This window comes from Falco biarmicus, chromosome 7 (genome assembly GCF_023638135.1).
Source record: "Falco biarmicus isolate bFalBia1 chromosome 7, bFalBia1.pri, whole genome shotgun sequence".
NCBI lineage: Eukaryota > Metazoa > Chordata > Aves > Falconiformes > Falconidae > Falco > Falco biarmicus.
In genome coordinates this window covers 62,079,239-62,099,838 of record NC_079294.1, presented here as the reverse complement: position 1 = coordinate 62,099,838, position 20,600 = coordinate 62,079,239, and the positions used below count along the sequence as shown (strand labels likewise).

Genomic DNA, 20,600 nt, shown 5'->3' with positions numbered 1-20,600 from the left:
TTAATGTATTAAAGCACTGACACAAACAAACAGGGACTGCTTTCATAAGCTACAAAATCCTTGAGTACATTGTAATTAGCTGGGCTTGTTAAACCACTTAATAAGCAATAGATAGCATGTGTCTGATGCCCCTGCACTTTGGCTCAGTGGGAAAGACAGGCAAGTGCTTAAATATGGAATGAATTCAGTTCTTAGGTGAACTGTTAAGAAATATCATTTCATTCCCTGTCATAGGGAACTTCTGCCCAGGGCAGACACAGCTGAGACCAGGGCTAAGGCCAGAGGTTTCTCTGGTCACCATCACCATTCTCCCCCTGGCATCCTGTTCCCTGCCTGGCCATGCACTCCCTGTGCTTCTGTATGAACAGCAATAGCCTGGGGAAGGCAGCACACTTGCCTCAGTTTCCCTTCCTGAAAATGGCCTCTGAATTACGCCCTTAGCGACTCTTGTTGACTACCAGTTGTAAAAGTGCTCTAAAAACCTTCAAATAGGACAGATACAGAAAAAGGGAAAGAACACAGCAAGACAAAACACGCAGACAGCATTTCCCAGTAGATCCCAAAGCTTTACAAACTAACTGCAGATGCATCGGAGTCCTTTCTCCTTTGCAATCCTGCTCTCTCAACTCATTACACAATTTCACAGGAGCAATCTCACCCTTCAGCCTTGACTGCAAGGGGCTGGGGGGAAACGGGGGCTGGCACAAATTTTCCTGTGCTTACCCAGGCTCTTTATCTGGGGACTAAACCTGGAACCTGTTGGACTAGAGGCTGTATGATCCAGTTAGAGAAGAGGAAAGAGCTGCCACGTGCTCGCTCCGTGACCAGGCAGCTCCCAGGCTGCATCTGGTGGTTTCCAAGGAAAGGTGGGAAGGGCTGGCACTAGGAGCATGGGGGAGAAAGCCCTGTGTTGAACAGGGGAAGGGGGTTATCTTTTCAAATGTTGGGCTTCTTTCCTTGTGATACCTCGTCGTTTGGGTATTCAAGGGAGGAAATACCTGCTTTCTGAACCAGGTGGCTAAGGAGCGTGAAGTATATGGCTGTATCTTAGCATCCAGTATATTGATTTGGATGGGGTAGGGAGAAGGGAATATATTCACATAATTCCATATGACACAGTGGCACTACCATGACTTTCACCAGCTCACAAAGCAGACCAAAGTAGCGAGAGCTAGGAAACCATCCCAAACACAGCCCGAAAGCTTTTCGACCAGCGAGTCATTACCAGGACTCATGCTGTGATCTCTCTTCTCCCGCTCCCTGACACATCCCAGGAAAGGAGAAAAATCAGCACAAACACAACCAGAGCAGGCAAGACACCTCTAGGGTTACTCAGCATCCCCGAATGCAGAATGGGCAGGCAATGCCTTAATTTTATCCCAAATTCTAGCTTACACCCACAACAATACCACCAACCCATGTGCTCCCGCACAGTCCAGCTGGCTATCCAGCACCTGACTTCACTTCCCCCAGCACATCACCACGCACAACAGCAGCTTTCAGAGAGCGGGCAGAGAAGCTCCCTGAAATACCGCCTCCACCCAAGCCCATCACGGAGACTTGCAGCTCTGCAGCTATTCCTAGATCCCAACTGGATTCTTCTTTTCATCTTTATTCTGCCTCCTATTCTAGTGCTGAACCCCAGGCCTGCTGCCTTGGAGCTTCCTCCAAACGTTGCATTCATCCATTTTTAAAGGTGACCTTCCAACTTTAAAGGAAGTTAGCAAGCCTTACTGTCTTCATTTGCCCTCTCCTTCTTTTCAACCTGCTCTTTATTATGAATTAAAAAGGGGTCTGAAAGGTTTCTTTATTAAAAAATAAAATCTTTAGAAAGACCACGTTTCCAAATCATTTCTCTCTCAGTTTTTGCAGCAGCCTTCTTGGATGCCAAAGTGCTTGCTTGCTGCAAGCAATCAGCTGCCAGCTCTGACGGTGAAACCTCCTCCCATCCCCACAAGTGCCTGCCACCCTCACCCCACCACTGGCCTCCTCCTCCCTCGTGCTGTTGCTGCTGTTTGGCAAAGAAGCACCCTGAAATGTTCTGGGTGAAAAAGAACCTTTGAGGGAGCGGGGTGGAAGTGGAGTTATTTTTAACTTGGATCGTACTAGACACGGGTTAGCCTGTGGCCTCATAAGCTCTTGTGCTGGCAGAAATGAAGAGCGGCAAATAAATGAAGTTCTCTTTCTCTCACCTTACTGCCAAAGTTGCATCTTGCAAGCCCTGGGGCCATATAGCAATGGAAAGGGAAGGTGTTTCCAGCCCTTAGCAATAATATTACTCTTGCCAATGAATTGGTCACAGTAATTAAAAAGGCAATAACAAAGCAACATGATAGTTTCCTGCTGTTGTGGTACAACATTTTGCCATTTAATCAGGACAAGCAATACCTGAATTTTTACTGCAATACAACTGAAATAAGAAAGAAAATTATGATCTTATAAAATGAAAGCTCAACTTCTTAGCCCTTCTCTTTGATTACAGAATCAAACTAACAAACAAACAAAAAAACACAAAGAAAAAGTGACCGACAAACCCCTCTCTCTTCCACCCTTGTCACTTTTATGGCTACGAGTTCTGGTCCCATTCAGATGGGTTGTGTCAACTATTTTTTTCTTCCAAGAGGTCAGGATACCACAAACCAGCGCCGTGCAGCCACACACTGAATTTAGTCATCATCATCTGCCTCCATCCAAGAAACCATAGGCATGTTCTGTGCTATGGATATCTGGCTGCCAGGAATGTGGCTGACACCCACAAACTCATTTCATGCTGACCGCCAAGTGACCACAAATGAGCAGGAGCCCTTATTCACATCTGGCCTGTGCCACACCGAGCCTGGAAGTGCCTGGCTGAGCAAGAAAGCAGCCAGCCTTTCCTTCGAAACCACTCAATTACATTTGCCCCTGCTCCTGTTTGCCAGACCCAGATGGTTAAGCCTTCACCCCTGCTTGATCCCAGAGCATACCAAGGACTTCTTCATTCTCCATCCGACCTAACGTGTCCCTGCTTTTCCTGGCAGCCCCACTGTGCCCTCACAGGCTCACTAGGACATACCCTTTACTCCTTTAAAGGCCAATCATCAAGCTGCACAACAAGGGAAGCAGTTGATTAGGTTATCGCTACAATTACCTACAGAAAGTAGCAGAGTACGTCAGATTTTTAGGAGAAAAGAGTGCTTCCCAAAGCAAAGGCAGGATTGCAAAGAGAAGGTGCAACCAGGTCAAGATTTAGTACAATAAATAATGGAAGGTTCCTCGCCTCACGCCCTCAGCCTTTCCTTAGCTCTGATGCTCAGTTTCATCTTTGGGTGATGAATAATTCACGGAGCCTTAAAATATATATAATCTATATCTCCTAGAACAAAGAGTCTTTATTCAGGGAGTTGTGAGGGTGCAGAGAGCAGCATGTGTGATGCCTGCACTTGGGCTGGGATGTCCCTTGGGGAAGAACCCTTGTAGCTCCCCACTTCTTTCCCAACCCAGAAGCTGCTCTGAGCTTGAAGCTGAGCTCTGTGGGAGATCCCAGCTCAGTCTCTGTGACACAGGGACGTGCTTGCTGCTGAGTGTCTCAAGAATTGTTTTCTTGAATCATACCCAGGACCAGCTCAGAGCCAGGCTCTTCTCTTCCATCCCTGGCAGCCGGAGTGTACGGATACCATCAGTGTGCTGTGGGGGACTTAAATCATTTATGCAGGGTTACAGATGGGGAAGTACAGCAAAAACTTACCTCTATGTCACAGCCTAATCCACTGAAGACTTTACCATCCCAGCTTCCAGCTCTCTGCCTTGGACAGTAGATCACATTTAATGATCATGTCTCTTCCCTTGAAAATCCAACACCACCTTCCCACCATCAGTATTTGATTGCTACTATGCATACAAACAGAAACATACATACATACATCCCTGCACCATGACCGGTGAACACGTACTTACTTCTCCAGACAAGAGCATCACTTCAGGCAATTCCAAGGATGTTATGTCAAAGTTACCTCCTTTCCAACCGAAGAGATGGCCATCCTCTGGTTTCTTGTTGGGGAACCTAGGGATGGGCCTGGGTAAGATCTGGTGAAAGCTCCAAGCCCATGAGGATTTGTCCTTACTCAGAAGGAAGCACAGGCAAAAACACAGGCAAAAGATGGAGGGTCTCAGGCAGAACAGGCTTGGCAGCAAAGTCCTCCGTGGCTCGTGTGCAGCAAGCTATGGGACGCCGCCCTCCCTGTGCTGGCAGGCCAACAGCTCAGGTAGCTGGCAAACATAAGCTTCACAGTGCTATAAACTAATGGCACAGACATGCCCCCAAAAGTTGAACCATCCCTTCAAGAGATCACTCATCAAGGGATTCCTGTGCAGCCCATTTGCTTTCAGTGGCCCTTTCAGGATCAGAGAGCCAGGTTTCATTCTATGCTGTATCTACAGCTCATGGTCGCCACGTTTCCTTGCTTTTTGGAGTCTTAGAGATCTTCTAGAAGGGACATAGTCGATCCTTACCCATTTGGGTGTACCTGACGATACCTTTTACGCTCAGGAGTCTTTATCTCCTAAGGGCAATTCTGGGGATTTTTGGCAAGAGGAATTCTTCTTCCCTTGTAAGACTGCTATTGATATCAATCGGCTCATTTTCTTTGAGGCTCAGGCCACCACCCTGAATCCAGGGAACGAAATTTGGCACAACATTAGATGCTTCACACATTACAGTCATGCAGAGGAGCTTAAGGACCTACACAGAACAGTACCCAACTCCCAGGAGTCCCCTCTGAGGTTAACAGGATTAAACTGAACTTTCAGTCTAGTCACAGGACAGTATTTTCATCCAACATGCACTGTCAGGGACTTTGCTGCCTTCTTCTGAAGCTGTGTCTATACAGATCCTCTGTTGGGATTGCGTGGCAAGTGTTTCATATGGCTGCAAAAGAGGTGATCCGTCTGTAATGCACTCTCTGCTGGCACCAGCCAGAAGGGTTAAGGCACATCAGAGCCTTTTTTGCTTACTGTTGATGAAAATGAGAGACTGGCATTATCATCAAGTAGTCACCCTTGCAGTTCTGTGCTCCCAAGCTTTCTAAAGAAGCAAAGAGCCATGCCGAACACCTCTCACAGCTCTGCCATGCCTGCTGGCACCCCAGCTGCATCCTCCAGCCGTCAGCCCTGACCCAGGCGGTCAAACAGGAGTAACGGTGGGTGTTAACCCCAGTCTCCAGCAGCACTGTTTCTTCTGGTGTTCCACTCACACAGTGCCAGATCTGCAGCATTTCCAGCCAGAAGAGCCCCTGCTAGCTCCTGAGCAGGGACTGACAGTTTCTCACTGATACTGTCTAATGCAGTCAGTTATCCTTTATGCATTTAGAACAGATCCATCAAAGTAATTCCGGCTAGAGGTCTGAATTCAGCATATTACACACATTAGCTCCCCGGAAGGAGAAAAATGGCACTTACCTGCCTTTAAGTGAGTCCCTTCTCAGTCACCTGCAATGTCTGTGCATTGTGAGATGTGATGGCTTTGGGGGATGTGTACCTCTGGAGTTGCTCTAGCAGTGCTGGGTGTATGACTGGAGCTTAAACACCCTTAAACTTGCAGCCCCCTCTGGCACCAGCTGATGAACAAATGTGTCTCAGGAGACACAAAGCAAACCTGCAGCCACCTCCAGCAGTCCATGGGGGACTGGGCCAGGCACTACCAAGGAAGGAGCGACTGTGCACAGCTGCTCCTGTTGTCCCAAAATATTGCTTGGCACTGATGCAGCAAAATACAAGATCCAGAATATCTCTAAAATTACCAGGCAAAAAGGCCTCATGAGGAAATCTGAGCAGAGGTACAACTCTTTAGCCTAGCAAGATGAGCTCACATTGGTGGTGTTTGAAATGTGCATACAGCATTATCATGATGCCACCCTACATCCCCGTTACTGGCACCAGGACTGAATCCCAGCAGGACCAGCCCCTGGACATGTGTAGAACATCAACTTTCCAAACCATGAGTGCCTTCTCTCTCGTATAAGATGTTGCAATACACTCCACCACCTCACCAGCCTAGTCCACAGACTGCAAACATTCCTCCATCCCTCTCCCAATTATCTTAATAAACAGCCTGGACACATCTTTGACTCACTTAAGATAATGATGACCTGGCCACGATTAGCTTATTCAGACATCCTGGCAGTTTACCGAGCCTAATGTGACTCCAGTCTGGCTCTTTCTGACTTCTCATGAAAGAGGCTGACCTCCAGCAGCGGCTGCGCTTCATCAGCGAGTGGAGACCAACATACAGATCAGACATGGGCTGCTCCCAAAATTCAGGCTGGAGCCATGAAGGCTACTTGCTCTGAAAACAAGCTCTTAACTACCCCAAAAGCCTGGGGAACAGCAGTTTTTCTTGCCTGCAAACAGACCTGGTGGGGTGGTACCAGTCCCAGGATAAGAAACAGAAACATGGGGTTAAGGACAACCCCAAATACCAGATTACCAAAGAACGTCTCTGTATATTACATTTCTGGCTGCCTGTCTGAAACATTCATTCACCCATCGTGAGAGCAAATGCAGCACCAATCAGCGCGTCACACAACGTGAATATCTGAAGCAAACCCTTGGAGGAAAAAAGCCTAATAGTCTGAAATCATAGGCAAATCCTTACAAAAAGTCAACTCATCTGCAGGAATTGGGCACAAGTCACAAATGACTCACTAACAGCAGAGCAAATAATTTAACCAGCACTTGGAATGAATCCCTCTGCTTTGTAGAGAACAACCAAAATTTATTCCTGCTGATTAGTCAGCAGCTGCACTCAAAAGTTCAAAATTAGTATCAAAGTTCAAATGTAGTTGTCTTGTACTTGCACTCTGCTTCACTGCTGGAGAGACCATCATCTTTTCTTCGGAAAGGAATCATCCCACATTTATTTACCGGGGCTGTGAGTGTGGGTTGGGATTTATTCTAGCTCTTAACTTGACAAACTGAGCCTGGACTCCACCTCACAGTGCTGTTTGGCAAAAGTCAGTTAACACTCTCTTGAATTGCTGTACTGGTTTCAGTAAGAACAGGCAACTTACCACTTCTCCGGGAACCAATTACCAAATCCCAACAAGGAAAACAGACAACCCCCAAAACTCCAGTGGTGTCTCCAAGAAGGTGAAATTCAGAACTGAAGAACGACATCAGGAACTGACACAACCAAACTGAGTCCAAGCAGAAGCAGAAAGGCATTTATCTGCACCCCTAGCCCCTCTGTGTCTTCCCCACGTGCCAGTTTATGAGAAAAACAAAGGAAGCTACACTGGGCAAATTAACATATATTTACCATTGGGTTTCCTATGTTGTTTTTTAGGGGTCAAGACAAAGCGGTACCTGTGTGGTCCCCGACAGCGTGGACCCAAGCTGGTACCACCAAGGAGCCTGCCTGTTATGAGAAGAGTTGGGGAGGACATCAAAGAAACCACAAATGATACAGGCAAAGCAAAATATATCACAACAGCAAAGGAAGATATGTTGTTGCTTCAACAGGTAAAGCACCTTTTCCAGCTCTGTGTGTGCCCGTCTCCTGTCATACTCTTTCCCCTTCAAAGAGACCGTATGCACTTCCCTGCAGCTCGATAAACTTTTCTGCCATCTGTTCAGGCTCTGCAGGCACTGGTAAATACACAGTTAATAAGGACTCTTTGACTTACTGCATAAACCACACCAGTTTAAGCATTAAGCAAAAATGAAGTCACCCAGCATTGATTTCTTGCATGCTCTCTTCCTGTCGCTCCTCCAGACCTGTGGTTTTTAGCTTTACTACTGTACCTAGGCCTCTTTATCCTCTGCTAATGCCAGGGCTTAACCCTGAGGATCTGCAGCTTTTTCTGGGTACAAATCAGAGCAGAGTGGTGATGCAGTTTGCTGAAACAGCAGAAGCACCCTCCTCTGACTGTCCACAGCTCCTGGGACTTCTGCCCCTGCCTTCCTGGACAGCGGAGCACAGACACACGCTGCAAAGGCCAAAAACCTGGTGGTACAGAAAACCACTACCTTCAAAAGAAGTTCCAGCTTCTTTCTCGGGAAAGAAGGGCTGACCCCTTAAAAGCACATCTAAGTAAACAAAAGAGCAGCAAAGGACATGGAGACTCAGCCAGTGCAACTTGAATAAGCAGCTATGGAGACTCAATATACCCTGGTCATGACCTACAGCATCACATACATCAAACACTCGCCTGCAGCAAGTCCAAGGTCCCACTGGGCCATGCATTATTTCCATCATGCAGAGACATATTGTGCCAGAATCATACAATGTCCATCACGCTCATTCCAGGCATGAACTAAAATAAATATGAGTCCATCTTTTTAGAGTCAAACCACAAGAAAAGAAAACTTAGCTTGTCTACTTGTTCACATGTAGGCTCCACAGTCTACAAGAACCGAGAAGGCAGGGTTGTGATTTTCAGGAGGAGTTGATACATACCAGTGCCTGCACCCTACCAAACCAGTATCCCAAGCTCCTTCAGTAATAAGCTTCATAAACAGCTCAAGAGTCATTTGAAGCCAGTGTGGGGAGGGAGAGCACGACAACAGTATCAACTCACCGTCCAGCTGTCCCGAAGAGCATGAAGCCTTCACATGGGTACATCAGGTAACAGAGGCAACCAAGCAAGCACAAGGAGAAACAAGTGCCCTACCCCTCTGCAATGCATGTCAGAGCCCATGGGCACAGTTAAGCTAGCTCCTTGGGAACTGGCAGCAGCACAAACATTGTGGGAACTTTTGTGTGAGCAATCAGTTGCCCTGAAATACAAAGCAAAATGAACTAAGGCTGGCCATACCAGCAGCCTGAGCAACTGGCTAATCAACTCCATTTGCAATGCTTCTGTGCTGTGAAACCTGGGAACAGACCCTGGATTAGTGTGGAGGAAAAGGCAGAGCTTCCACCACCCATGTTTCCCGCACCTCAGAAAGGAAAGGGAAGTAGGAATGAAATCTGGTGTAGCTCAGCTGTCCATCCCGTACATAAGGTTGTATGTCAGGAGACAACCATTTGTCTCGGGCATCACAGACATCCTTGGAAAGGTAAAGATCTCAGCCATCACCTGAAACTGTGAACCACAGCACCCGATCACTTCTAGAGGCACACTCATTAGAAGGGAATAGCATGCAGAAATTCAATCATAGCATGATTTTGAGACATTTGCTTGAAAGTCATGCCAGGAAGTTACAGGAACAGAAGGATGCTGGAAAACATGTTTCTATTTTGCTCATCAAAACTCTCACCAGGTTTTCTAAGAGGGTTCCAGCACCATCCACCAATATCAGCTCAAACACACCCCCAGCCTCATGCTCAGTCATCTGCAGGTTGGCACAGCAGCTTTAAGTCACATAAATGACATCTCCTGTTAACAATACTAAGCCACAGCCTCTAAGACACATCCTCATGCTGAGCCCTGCATGCTGAAGTCGTTCCTCTCTCTTCCTGGAGCAACCAGCCTTACATCAACTTCTGATGAGGAACTCGACTGCGGCACTCACCTGTACCCCACTGCCTTTACATCGAACGCATCCTTGCTAGCTTAGTAGGAAGCTAATTGTCCCTGATGAAGGGACAACAGTCCAACACCCAACAGGAGAGCAATTTGCACAGCTGAGCAGGGAGACCTGCAGCAACAGCATGTCCTGAAACAAAAGCACTGCAGCCAGAACAATTGTTTAGTGTCAAGGTCCCTGAGAGATAAGACTCCTGATAAAACTCCTTCCACCAAGTGTAGAAACATGTCTTGGCAAATCATGACACCATCTCCCAGCAGTACCGCCTTGTTCCTGAGAACATGACCGTTTTGAGTTACAAGAAACAACAGGTTATCAACTGAGTTAGTCATCAGCTAAGCTCTCAGGCAAGAAAACATCTTTGTGCCTGATGAGAACTACAGAAGCAAGAGCTACACCTCAGCAGCGTTCACATCACAGCTGTAAACCCCACCCTCCGCACACCCCGAAGAACCAAACCAAACAGACTCCCCACACATGGACCATCTCATGAAGAAGTAGACTATAGGACGTGTCATTCTGAACCTTTATTTATTTTGTCTTCAAAGAAGAGGCCTGATGCAGCTGTTTCGTTAGAAAATAAAGTGTTTATTAAGAAACTAGACATTGAACACCCCTATAGTCTCTGTGAAAAGGGACCATCCCATTTCCCATTAGCACAGGATGATAGTTATGGCAAGATAAGAATGCTCAAAGATGGAGGAGTCTCATTGACAGAAAATGAGGTAATGATTTACAATAATTAAAAATAAAATAAATTTTTTTTAAAAAAACATCCTTAGACTTGCTACTTAAAGCCACCAATCGCAAACGGCCATGACTGGCTTTTGTTTTCAGCAGTGAGGAACCAGAGACTTTAATTGGTGTTAAATTGAGACATCGATCACAGTGGGGAGAACTGCTTTAAATTATGCTGTACGGTCCGGAGGATTTCTTCTAAGCAGAGATGGACCTGAGCTGCAAAATTCAACCCTTCCTCTGCTAGGGTGTTTGGATATAGGCTTCTGGTCCAGGCCCACGGACGTATCTCTACGACTGATACACACAGTTGAGAGCAGAGTCCCCTGAACAGTGCTAGGGAGAGGAGACAGTTCAGACAGACAAGACATCCCCAGATCAGGTGGGCGACTTCCAGGAGATGGGGAAATTCAGTTCAGACAAGCACCCAGTGATTCACACGCTTTCTGGAGCTCCTCCACACTCTGTGAATCTGCAGAATTGAGGCGTCAATAACACATGGCCGCAGGTCCTCTCTGGCGGTGCACCTCTTGCATTTCCAGCTCCGATGCGGGCAGGAAACATTGTTGGGAGTTTTGGTCATGGTTTCTAAAACCATCCAACCTGAGCCAGGCCTCCTTGTCCTAATGCAGATGCCCCCCTAAGGCATGTCCGTTAACTTAAAGCAATCTGCTACCATTTCTCCTGTACTCTTCTATTGCACTTTACCTTTTTATGCGAGCGAACCAGGAGAAGAAGCAAGAGAATGGAACATTCCCAGGGACATCCCTATGGGAAAGCTGGTAACAAAACCTCCTGGCAATCTCCAGGGTGGTTCACGCCGGTCACCTGTAAAGGCAGGATGAAGCAGAACATCCCATTCTGAGGCTTCTGCCCAGTTCTGGCGGTGGGGGACCGTGACACTTTCCAGTGGCAGCAACCTTTCAGGGCTGGTGATTTACAGATATCCCTGATGTGATAAGGTCGTCTCGGGCCACCAAGAAGGCAAGCAAAGCTGAGTGGCTGGTGAGCAAGCTCCTGGTTCAGTACTCCTCTCAGAAAAGGATCTGGCCACACCTGAAGCTTTTGGAAGGTTTTTTTTTTTTTTTTCCTCTAGAGAAAATCTGCCTTGCTTATAGGTTATCACTGATACGTGTGAGCAAATCTGTATTTCCCATACACGTGATGCCCAGAGAGTCCAAGGAAAGCCCTGCAAGTTGCCGCAAGGGCAGCAGGCTTCTCTTGAGGACAGGATCAAAGGGTTTACTTTTCCATCTGAGAGGCTTTGGATGAAGTAAGACAAAAGTGGGATGGGAGGGTGGCGAGAGAATATAAATATCGGCCGGAGAACAGGATCGATATTCCTGTTTATGCCAGAGAAGAAGCAACAGAATACTTATTTTTCCTCTCCTTCACTCAGTCAGCCTCAAGCTGATGGTTCTGGGTATGTGACTGGGTTACAATCAACCTCTAGCTGGGTGGGAATACAGGGGAGAGCTAAAGGGGGCTGGAAAAGGCCCAGCAACTGGGACCTGCGTGCGTCTGATAGGCTTTTCCACTTTGCTTACTGCCCTAGTCCTGGCAAGGACACAGACCCTCCTGCGCGATGGATTCTCCATCCATGCGGGAAGTCCAGGCAACTCCTCAGATAAAGCTCATCATTCAAGCAGCAGGGAGAGACCAGAGTACGACAACAATATAGTCAGATCCAACGAGCCGCTCTAACACACACAGACAGACAAACAAAAAAAGCCTCCTAGAATATGTGCACTTCAAAGATAACCACATTCTCTTCCTGTCAGAGAAGTAAGATGGTTTTGTTTTGTTTTTCTTTCCATTATTCCTTCCAACATTATTTTCTGTGCAAGAACTGGGAGCGGGGCTGCCTTTGTTCTTACCAAAAGTCTTCGTTCTGCTTTAGTTGCTTCCAGGCTCCCTGCCTCGGCTCGCTCTGGGAGACCTCCCATGGCGGCGCCACGTAAGAGGTGATGGCGGCATTCACTGGGTGTTGCGAAGACACAAGCTTACAAGGAAAACTCCAAGCAGGGAGGACACGACTAAAGATGTCAGTTTGGTTGGCTTGGTTGGTTTTGTTTTGTGTTTTATTTTAAAGCAAAAGTACAATTATTTACTGTGTTATTAGGATGACTCCTTTCAATTGGGTTTTAATTCTCTTTATTTGCTCTCATTGCTGCTGTTGTGCCTTGCAGGAATATTTAACGAACACAGCGACCATTGGAGGAAAAGAACAACCCTGTTATCTGGTGACAGAAAACCACAGTTTCAGTTGGCTTTAACGTGTGTACAGGCAGGGCTGTAGAGTCCTATTAGGAGGAGACCTCAATCCATACAGACCACGCTTACTGCTTCCCACCATTTTGAGGGCACAGCCTATAAACTTGACATCAGAACAGGGACTTTTAAGGAGTTTTAAAAGCCATGACGTCCTTTGCTGAAATAAACACTGACATCCTCAACATAAATGCCTTGGTTAAGAGGTTTGGAATGTCCAGGGAGGCTTATTGGATTCAACATAATTTCTCTGAAACCTAAAGGGGAAAAAAAAACAGAAAAAAGAAAAAAGCAAAATAAAGTAAACGAAAAAACAAAAAAGAGCAAAACTAGAAAAAAAGAGAGAGATATCGACACACATGTAATTATTAAAAAAGAACCAAATGAATAACCAGCAAATGGCTGCCATTAAATTAAAGCCAAAACGCCCTTTCTGGGCCGGGCTACCTCACTCTGTCTTTCCATAAGAACAGGCAATTATTTCACGTGGCGTGTGCAGGCACAAGTGCTCCGAGGACAAGTGGCATGCAAACGGTCTGGACAGAGAACTGAGAACAACTCTTTTCTAGAGGTTCCCACTAACCAGGGGTGGAAAAGTCCTAATTCCTACCTAGTCCATCTTTCCCCTAGTCAGGGAGTGAGGAAAACTGAGAATCCTTCCTACACCTACTTTTCTCTCACGATTTATTTAGCCTGACTCAACATGTCTGAAGCCAGGAGTACTGCTGCAAGGCTGGGGAGACCTGGCTCTCATAGCCCCGTAGACGTCCTTTGCCCCAGCTGTCCCGTCTGCACCGAAACTTGCATACTGGAGCCATCTTCTCCTTATGCAACCCCACCTCTTTAAGGTTTCTGAAGGTTTAGGATTTGCCAGAAATACTGGCCAGATGAAAAGGAAAAATAAGTGGAACAGAGAACACAGGCATGTTCCTTCCTTCAGTCCCAACGAAATTACTGGGCAAATACAACATTTTCAAGGGCTGTATTAACCATCTCATCATAATGCTCCTGCCTTGGGATGCCTCAGGCAGGGAAACCTACTATTAGCATATTTCTAGTACAGAAATTATTAGATGTTAATTACTATTAAAGATGAACATTAGTCTCTGAAGCTAAATAAATGCAAATATTCAGGACTTACCAGAGAACACGTCTCTGGACTGGAGGGAGCAAACCTGCTGCGGAGAGCTGGATGTCAGCTCCAGGAGGGAATCCTTCTGCTGAGACATCCAGTCCCACAGCGCTCTCCTCAAGGTCTGACTGAAGGAGGGCACATTCTGGTTCACTGTTAGGACACAACCTGACTACGTTTAGCCTACGTTTCCCTTCTTCTTGACTTAAACCCCTGTTTTCTATCATCTTTTGTGCTAAATCCTGCAAGTTCTTGCAGAAAAGACCCATGCATTTATCTTCAGGTGTCAGCTCATCATTTTCATATTACTTTCTGAGACACCCATTTATAACAGTATTTCTACAACTGAGGTCATCTCAATGGACTGGAGACATGGCAGGAGTAGGCATAGTTCATTGAAGGTACCTGCTAAGACTGAAGTTGCTCTTAGCTCAGTTATAGTATGTGGACATAAGAGGCTTCTACACCAGCTCACCAAAATCCCAAGTAACAGATCCACCAAGTTGTCAGGACCAAGACATGCATGGCAGGATCCTAGGGATTGTTCTAATCTGTCTAAGCTTCTCATGGCCCAAAGGGTTTTTCCAGAAAAATTAATGGGATGCCTTGGCTACACAATTGCTCTAAGTTCTGGAGAATGCTCCTGCTCCTCATACAGTCACAGGATCCTGAAAAAAATCGGGTAAGTTAGCCTAAATCTGGCATCACTAGAACAGCAAGGAGCAGCTTGGATGCCCTTGAATTGATCTCGATAGGAAAGGTGCCTTCCACTAGACAACAGAAACTTTCTCACACTGAATCCACACTAGCCAGAAGACTATTTTTTTACCCCTATTTCTTCTTTCTATTTTTTCTTTTATCTCTATTCCCTGCACTATCTTATTCCATGCTTCTTTTGATGAACCTGAGGATGCAGACAAAATCTGTTTGTTTGGTTTGGAACTGTTTGAACTTTTTTGGGGGAAAATAATCTGTTATTCTCAGTAGCCCTGAAGGACTGATCCACATGGGAGAGTAAGCCAGGCTCAGCTTCAGTTCATGTGTCATAAACAAAATTCATAGGCAAATTCCAAGTATTGAAATATCATTAGTACTGAGAAAGAGCCTAGCTCAACTCTCAGAGTTTAAAGTGCTGATACTTGGAAACGCGTATGTAAACTAAGTCTATTTCTTACCAGAGTCACTGGGAGACAAGTAAACATGGCATCCCTGAATGTCACTATTTATCGTGTTTTGATTTTCATAATATAAATATATTTTATGGCCACCAAAGGACAACTGGGAAAGTCTATACTCAACATACCAAGTATCTCCAAGGAGCACTCCTGTCTGCTTTATTTTCTTTGCATTTCGAAGCTTTGCTAAATTAAGGCAATTCTACTTCTGCCAGACCACATCCAACAGACCTAAAAACCCACCGGGGACACACTGCCTCAGCAAAGGGACATGCGAAAGACTAGCAAGACAAAAGGCTGGGGATGCCAAGGGCTTTGCTCTTTGTTGACAGCACTATGCTGTGAATCCCAGCTGCAGGGCTCTCCTGTGACAGCAGGGTCTTTGCAGAATGGGACTGCAGCAAGGGTTACCCCATAACTGACACGCAGTCGTGACTGAGGGACGATGAGGAATGTGGCAGGAGGACAGCCTATGTTTCTGAAGCTTAGGGGCTGAACACACATACCACTGGACTTGGAAAAGCAATGCAGCATCGGTCATTTTGGCATCCTCTCCTCCTGATTTATTAAAGTTCCCAAAGAATCTGAAAAAAACACATCCTTCTCTCCTGACTGGTTTTCTCTCTTCCCTCACTGTTGTCTCCCACATTGTTCTGCTACCTTCAACCCCATTCTCTTGTATGGAGCAGAAACCAACAAGGCTCTTGCTAGGTTTATGTCTTCACTGTCAGATGTGAGATGGATGAAGTTCACTGAGATGTCCAGGGTTAAAATGGGTGAATCTCAACAGGTTCAGAGTTCAGATGCTGCTATGACAAATCTCATCTTGCTACCATCAAAGCTATTAGCTGCTGAAAAACTAGCTTGGAAATTCCTTAAAGAATGGGAGGGTTTTGTTTTACTTTTTCATTTTCCCCAGAAAGAAAAAATAAAAAAATAAAAAAATAAAAAAAAAGAGGAAAAAAAGTGTTCACCACCTTTGGAGGAGTTGGAGAAATTTAAAAAAAATCCCTTTTGTGGAGTTTCACATTTGTCAGTGCTAGCTGGAAATTGGGAGGAGAAATACTATCTTTGACATTGGTTGTAGATTTGGAGGGAAACCGCAGTATACAAGCCTGAAAACACTAAGGAGGTAAAAACCCCACCGTGCAGATTGAAATCACAAGCATCTCCAAAGACCTACAAAATTGGGAAGGGTCTGACAGATTAAAGTTTGTGCTTCTCCTTGTTCTAGTGAGACCACTTTTTAAATTAAAACATTCTACTTTCTCTACTAATAGCCATGGTATGGTAGTGGAATAAATGTATGGAGAGTGTTGGAGAATAGGGAAGGAGGAATGAGCTCGGATTTGCTGTGCAGCTTTAATAGCCTGAGATGGAGGGGGCAGATGGGGCATTTCTCTAAGCAGGCTGGAAGGATGTGGCAATGAAAGGACAAGAAAATTAAAGGCAACCAAACCATGCAATCGGGTTTTGTTCTCAACCCTGGCCATCCACTTAGTCCTCCAGAGCTGTCTTGCGTTTCCCAACACCCTGGCTAGCAGACCTCAGCCATGCTGCCCCATGCACATACCCAACCAGCCTACAGACAGTGCCCTGCAAGGAACACCCCTCCTCCACTGACTGAAAGCAAGACTAAGGAGAAAAACTGTATCATTTCACCTCGCCTTCATTGTTTGCCTTCTGGTAAAATTGCAGCCATTCAAATATACCATGCTTCTAGGGTTTTTGAGATCTGAGGCTGCACCAGGTCACCTGAGAAAAGCAGCAGGGTGGGTGACAACCGGGAGGTGAGGGAACGACGCAGAAAGCAATGCAGAACTCCTCACAGCAGCCCCATCCACTACAGCAAGAGCGGAAACTGCTTCTAAAACATCAGCAGAAATTGCTGTGGGAATGGATGAGAAAAGCAACAGGGTGCCACACAACACCTGGCAAAAATGGGTTAAATAAAAATAGCAAATTAGGGGCAATGAGCTGGCCAAACATAACACTGCTATCCACACAGCCCACATCAGGCAACGAAGCTTTGATCTCTCTTCTGTGTTACAGCAGAATTTATGATATAAAGGAAAAGCAATAGGAGACTCCAACAACAGTGTACATTTTATCTTTCTCTATGCACAGATATGAAGTATGAATAGCATCAAAGAAGGCATGAAAACCATCAAGCCTGGCCCGCATCCAGAGTGAAGGAAACAGCCATCCGTCTAGTCAAAGCCAGGACTGATATGTCTATATCTGAGGGGAAAGCAACACAGCAATCCAGGTTTTCTGTCATGGATGGGTTCATCTGCAGGGCTATGATACAAAGCCCTCTTTTTTTTTTTTTTTCCCCTCCCCCCTCCAACATATAGCACTGTGAGATGCAACCCAGCCTGAGGTCTCACTTGCCACGACAAAGCAAGTCACAGAAGCTCAGCAGAAGCACACCATGAGGCTCTTCCTGGTGCTCTCAGCTGCAGATAGGCACGTCATCTCCTGCACCATCCAAGGTAAAGTACAAAGAGTATAGACCTCCTAACTTACACCAGCCCAACACTACTGACCACAATGGAGAACCACAAGAAAATTCATCCCACAGATGAATTTCACACCAATACACAGACCTCAAGCAGGTCTTCAAGTAGATAACTTCTTTTAAGACTCACAGAAAGGCTCCATGTAAACAGGGTCTTTATTCCCCTCCACAGCAGCTCACCTTGTATCTTTGTTCATTTTCCATGGTTTAACCTCAGGCATGAGTCTCCCACTTTAGTCAATGAGACTTGACATCACTGGAAACATTCTGGGAACGTGCTAGATGGAGTTCTAGCTACAGTTTGTGGCACCTTCGTCTTCTCCACAAACCAAAATCATGAGCAGGGGATCACAACACTGCATGTGTTTTTGAGGGCAAGAAAGGGAAAAGACGGGCTGAGAGCAAGAGAAACAGCAGAAGAAAATGGGCCCAGAAGATCCCATTTCCATACAAATTTCCCTCGTGTTTAACTGGAGCAGAGGAAGGGTAGGAGAATACTGCAGGCACTCAATAGCTGAACAGTGTTCCTTGAGAAAAGGGCAGCATTCACAGCTTTCCATGCAGTGAACTCTAAGAATATGTAAGAGTCATTAAACCTCTGGTCGGAGGAATTCCAGTATCCATTGCATTTCTACTGTTGCCGCCGTTAATGTGGGTCATGTCCATATTAGCCAGGATGACAAGTTTGTTTTCTCTGGAACTCTTTTGTGGATGGAGTAGTTCCAAGATACTAAATGATGTAGCCTGATAGCTCAGGAGGCAGAGCTCCAAGATTCCCCACTGATCCCCCTCAGGAAAAGCCCCAAAGAAAGAAAGCTCTTACCAGGGTATAAAATTAAAAAAAAAAAAAAAAAAAAAAAAAAAAAGGAGGAAAAAAAGAAATATCTATTTAAGACCAAGGACAAAATAAAAAGGCTATTTTCAGGTCTGAGATGCCCTGTGACTTGAGTCAAAGCTACCCTCCCTGTCCAGAGGCACAGCCAATGCTTCTCTCCAGCCTACACAGAGGTGTGGCTATTTAAAGCCACTCAGAGGCCCACTGCATGATGGAAAGCAGCCAGATCAGTTGGGCCTCATCGGTTTTGTTTTCATTAGATTGAAGCCAGAGTATGTGAAATTACTTGTAAGAGGACCAGGGAAGGGGAAAGGACTGGGCACCCAGCAGTTTCACCCACAGCACACCGAGCTTAGTCTCTGCCTCATTCAAATCATACTGGGTCAGAGAGAAGGTACCTGAGCAAAGAGGATGGCCGTTTTGTCCCTTCCAACACCCAAGGCCGTGAAAAGGTGCGTAGCAAAACTCTCAGGGTTTGTACATCAGCCATGAGAACAAGATGCAGGGAAAGTGTCTGCAAAATGCCCGGGAGTGTGGTGGTAGCTGACATCCTGGGCATTGCAAAGCTGTTGCCCTGCCTCAGCCCCTCTGTGTGCTTGTACCACTGCATCCAGGAACCTTCTCTGCAATTCTCACCGCCTGGAGGAACAGCCGCATGTCACTGCCTCCACAAGTCCCCATTTCTCACCACCGTGCACTCCCTCTGCCTCTGCACTCCACAAAGCCCGCGGGACCTGGCATGAAAAATCCCATCCCAACAAGTAATACATCATTTTCATCACTTTGGTTTTCAAATATATTCTTTTGTCAATTTTTAATTTATTTTCTTTTTTTTTTTTTTTTTTTTCCAAGTCAGCCCTCAGAGTGCTGTCAATTTAAACACTGTGCACACAGCGTTACAAGAGCTTCTCATTTCTACTTTGCCTGACAGGTATCCGTGTCCCTCTGACACCGCCTCTGTTCCCCAGCTGCTTTAGATAGCGATAGTACCCTAAGCATTTTACACAGAGTTATTGAAGCCACTCACTAATCTGCCCAGCAATGAATATCAACTGGGAAAGAATCTGTTTGGGCTCGTGTTCCTTAATTGCTGATTAATTCAAATCATGGTACAGCTGATCCACCAGTACCACAGATCGCCACATCAAAGAGCCAACCAGCAAAGGAAGCCCCTGAGTTAGGACAGCAAAAGCCCTGTTGCAAACTTCTTTTTCAGCCAGAGAGCGCCTCATAAACATTAATTTGTTACGCCTCGCTCATTCCCTGGGGAGGCAGGAGCTGTTATATTCATTACACAGATGGCAAAACAGTGGCACGGAGCAGGACCACAGTTTCTCCAAGGTCTCCAAAGGAACTGATGCCAGTCATGGGGACTCAAGTGGGAATAGCCCCAGCTCCCAGACTCCTGTCCTCTCCAGGGGCTCTGGGGTCTAGAAGGGGACAGAGTGCTTGGTAAAGCCAGATGGCTGGGATATGAAAGCAGGCAGCAAAAGGAGACACACACAGCGGGTAGGAAAGCACACAAGTGCCGCAGTCCACAGCTGGGACCTTCCCTGCCGAGATAGTGCCAGCGATGATCTCCTGCTCTTCAGAAGAAAGGAGAAGGTTGGTGGCGGAGCTGATCAAGGCCCAGAACAAATCCTTGCTTGCGCATCTCTTTACTCTGCCATCTCCTCCAGCAATGCCTTATGTTGTTGAGAAAGGCCAGAGCTCCCCTCCAGGAAGTCCAGGAGCGGTAAAAGGCCGAGAGCCTGAAGTCTCAAGAGGAGCATCCTGTGGGAAAAGGTGATTTCATGGAGTTTTACAAGCTGAGGATGGAAACTGAGGAGTGCAGGAGGTCTCAGCAGGCAAGGAGGCACCAAGCGCTACAGAGGATTTGTAAATGGGAACAGGAAGAGCTGAGGGCAAAAACACAGCAAGAGCAGCAGAGAGCCTCGAGGAATGGGGTTTTGTTGATTTTTTTAGGCTGTTTGGATGCTGCGTTGTCTGGAATTATTGTCCTTCATCAGTGCCTTTCCAGTGCTCCTGCTCTGCTGATTGTTTTGGAAATGAAGGCTGCCACCACAGCTGCTCTTCTCTTGATAATGCCCTACTAGATGGTTCTCAAAATCAGTTGCCTTCTGCACCAAAAGGCATCAGAAGAGTGTCAGTAATCTTCCCAGGGGAGAGCTGCTGGTTCCAGTTTTTCTTTCAAGACCATGTTTTGGTACCTGCTAGTATGTGGCAAGCTCTAAAACACATGCGCCAGAGCACAGGGAGGGCCGTGCTGTCCCCAGGGGAAGAGGGGACAGCAAGCAGAGGAACACAGGCTTGCGCTGAGATTCTGTTGCTCCGAGAGGACAATTTGTGTAGTGCCAGCCAAATGAGGCAGCTGTTTGTGGTGGCCTTCGTTCTGCAGGAGGGGAGGAAGGGCTTTGCTCC

General features: G+C 46.3%; 1 protein-coding gene across 5 annotated transcripts in view; it reads right to left on the bottom strand.

Moving 5' to 3' along the window:
* The window catches only part of NTRK3 (neurotrophic receptor tyrosine kinase 3), a 233,977-nt gene that overhangs the window by 72,729 nt on the left and 140,648 nt on the right, over window positions 1–20,600 (bottom strand). Inside the window, exon 13 of one of the 5 annotated variants that reach the window (XM_056346664.1) lies at window positions 10,075–12,773. The exons of the other annotated variants lie outside the window; for them this stretch is intronic. Coding sequence (XP_056202639.1) covers window positions 12,655–12,773 — 119 coding nt within the window. The 3' untranslated portion in view covers window positions 10,075–12,654. Of the gene's footprint in view, window positions 1–10,074; window positions 12,774–20,600 lie in introns of those variants that run through there. 5 annotated transcript variants of the gene reach the window in all.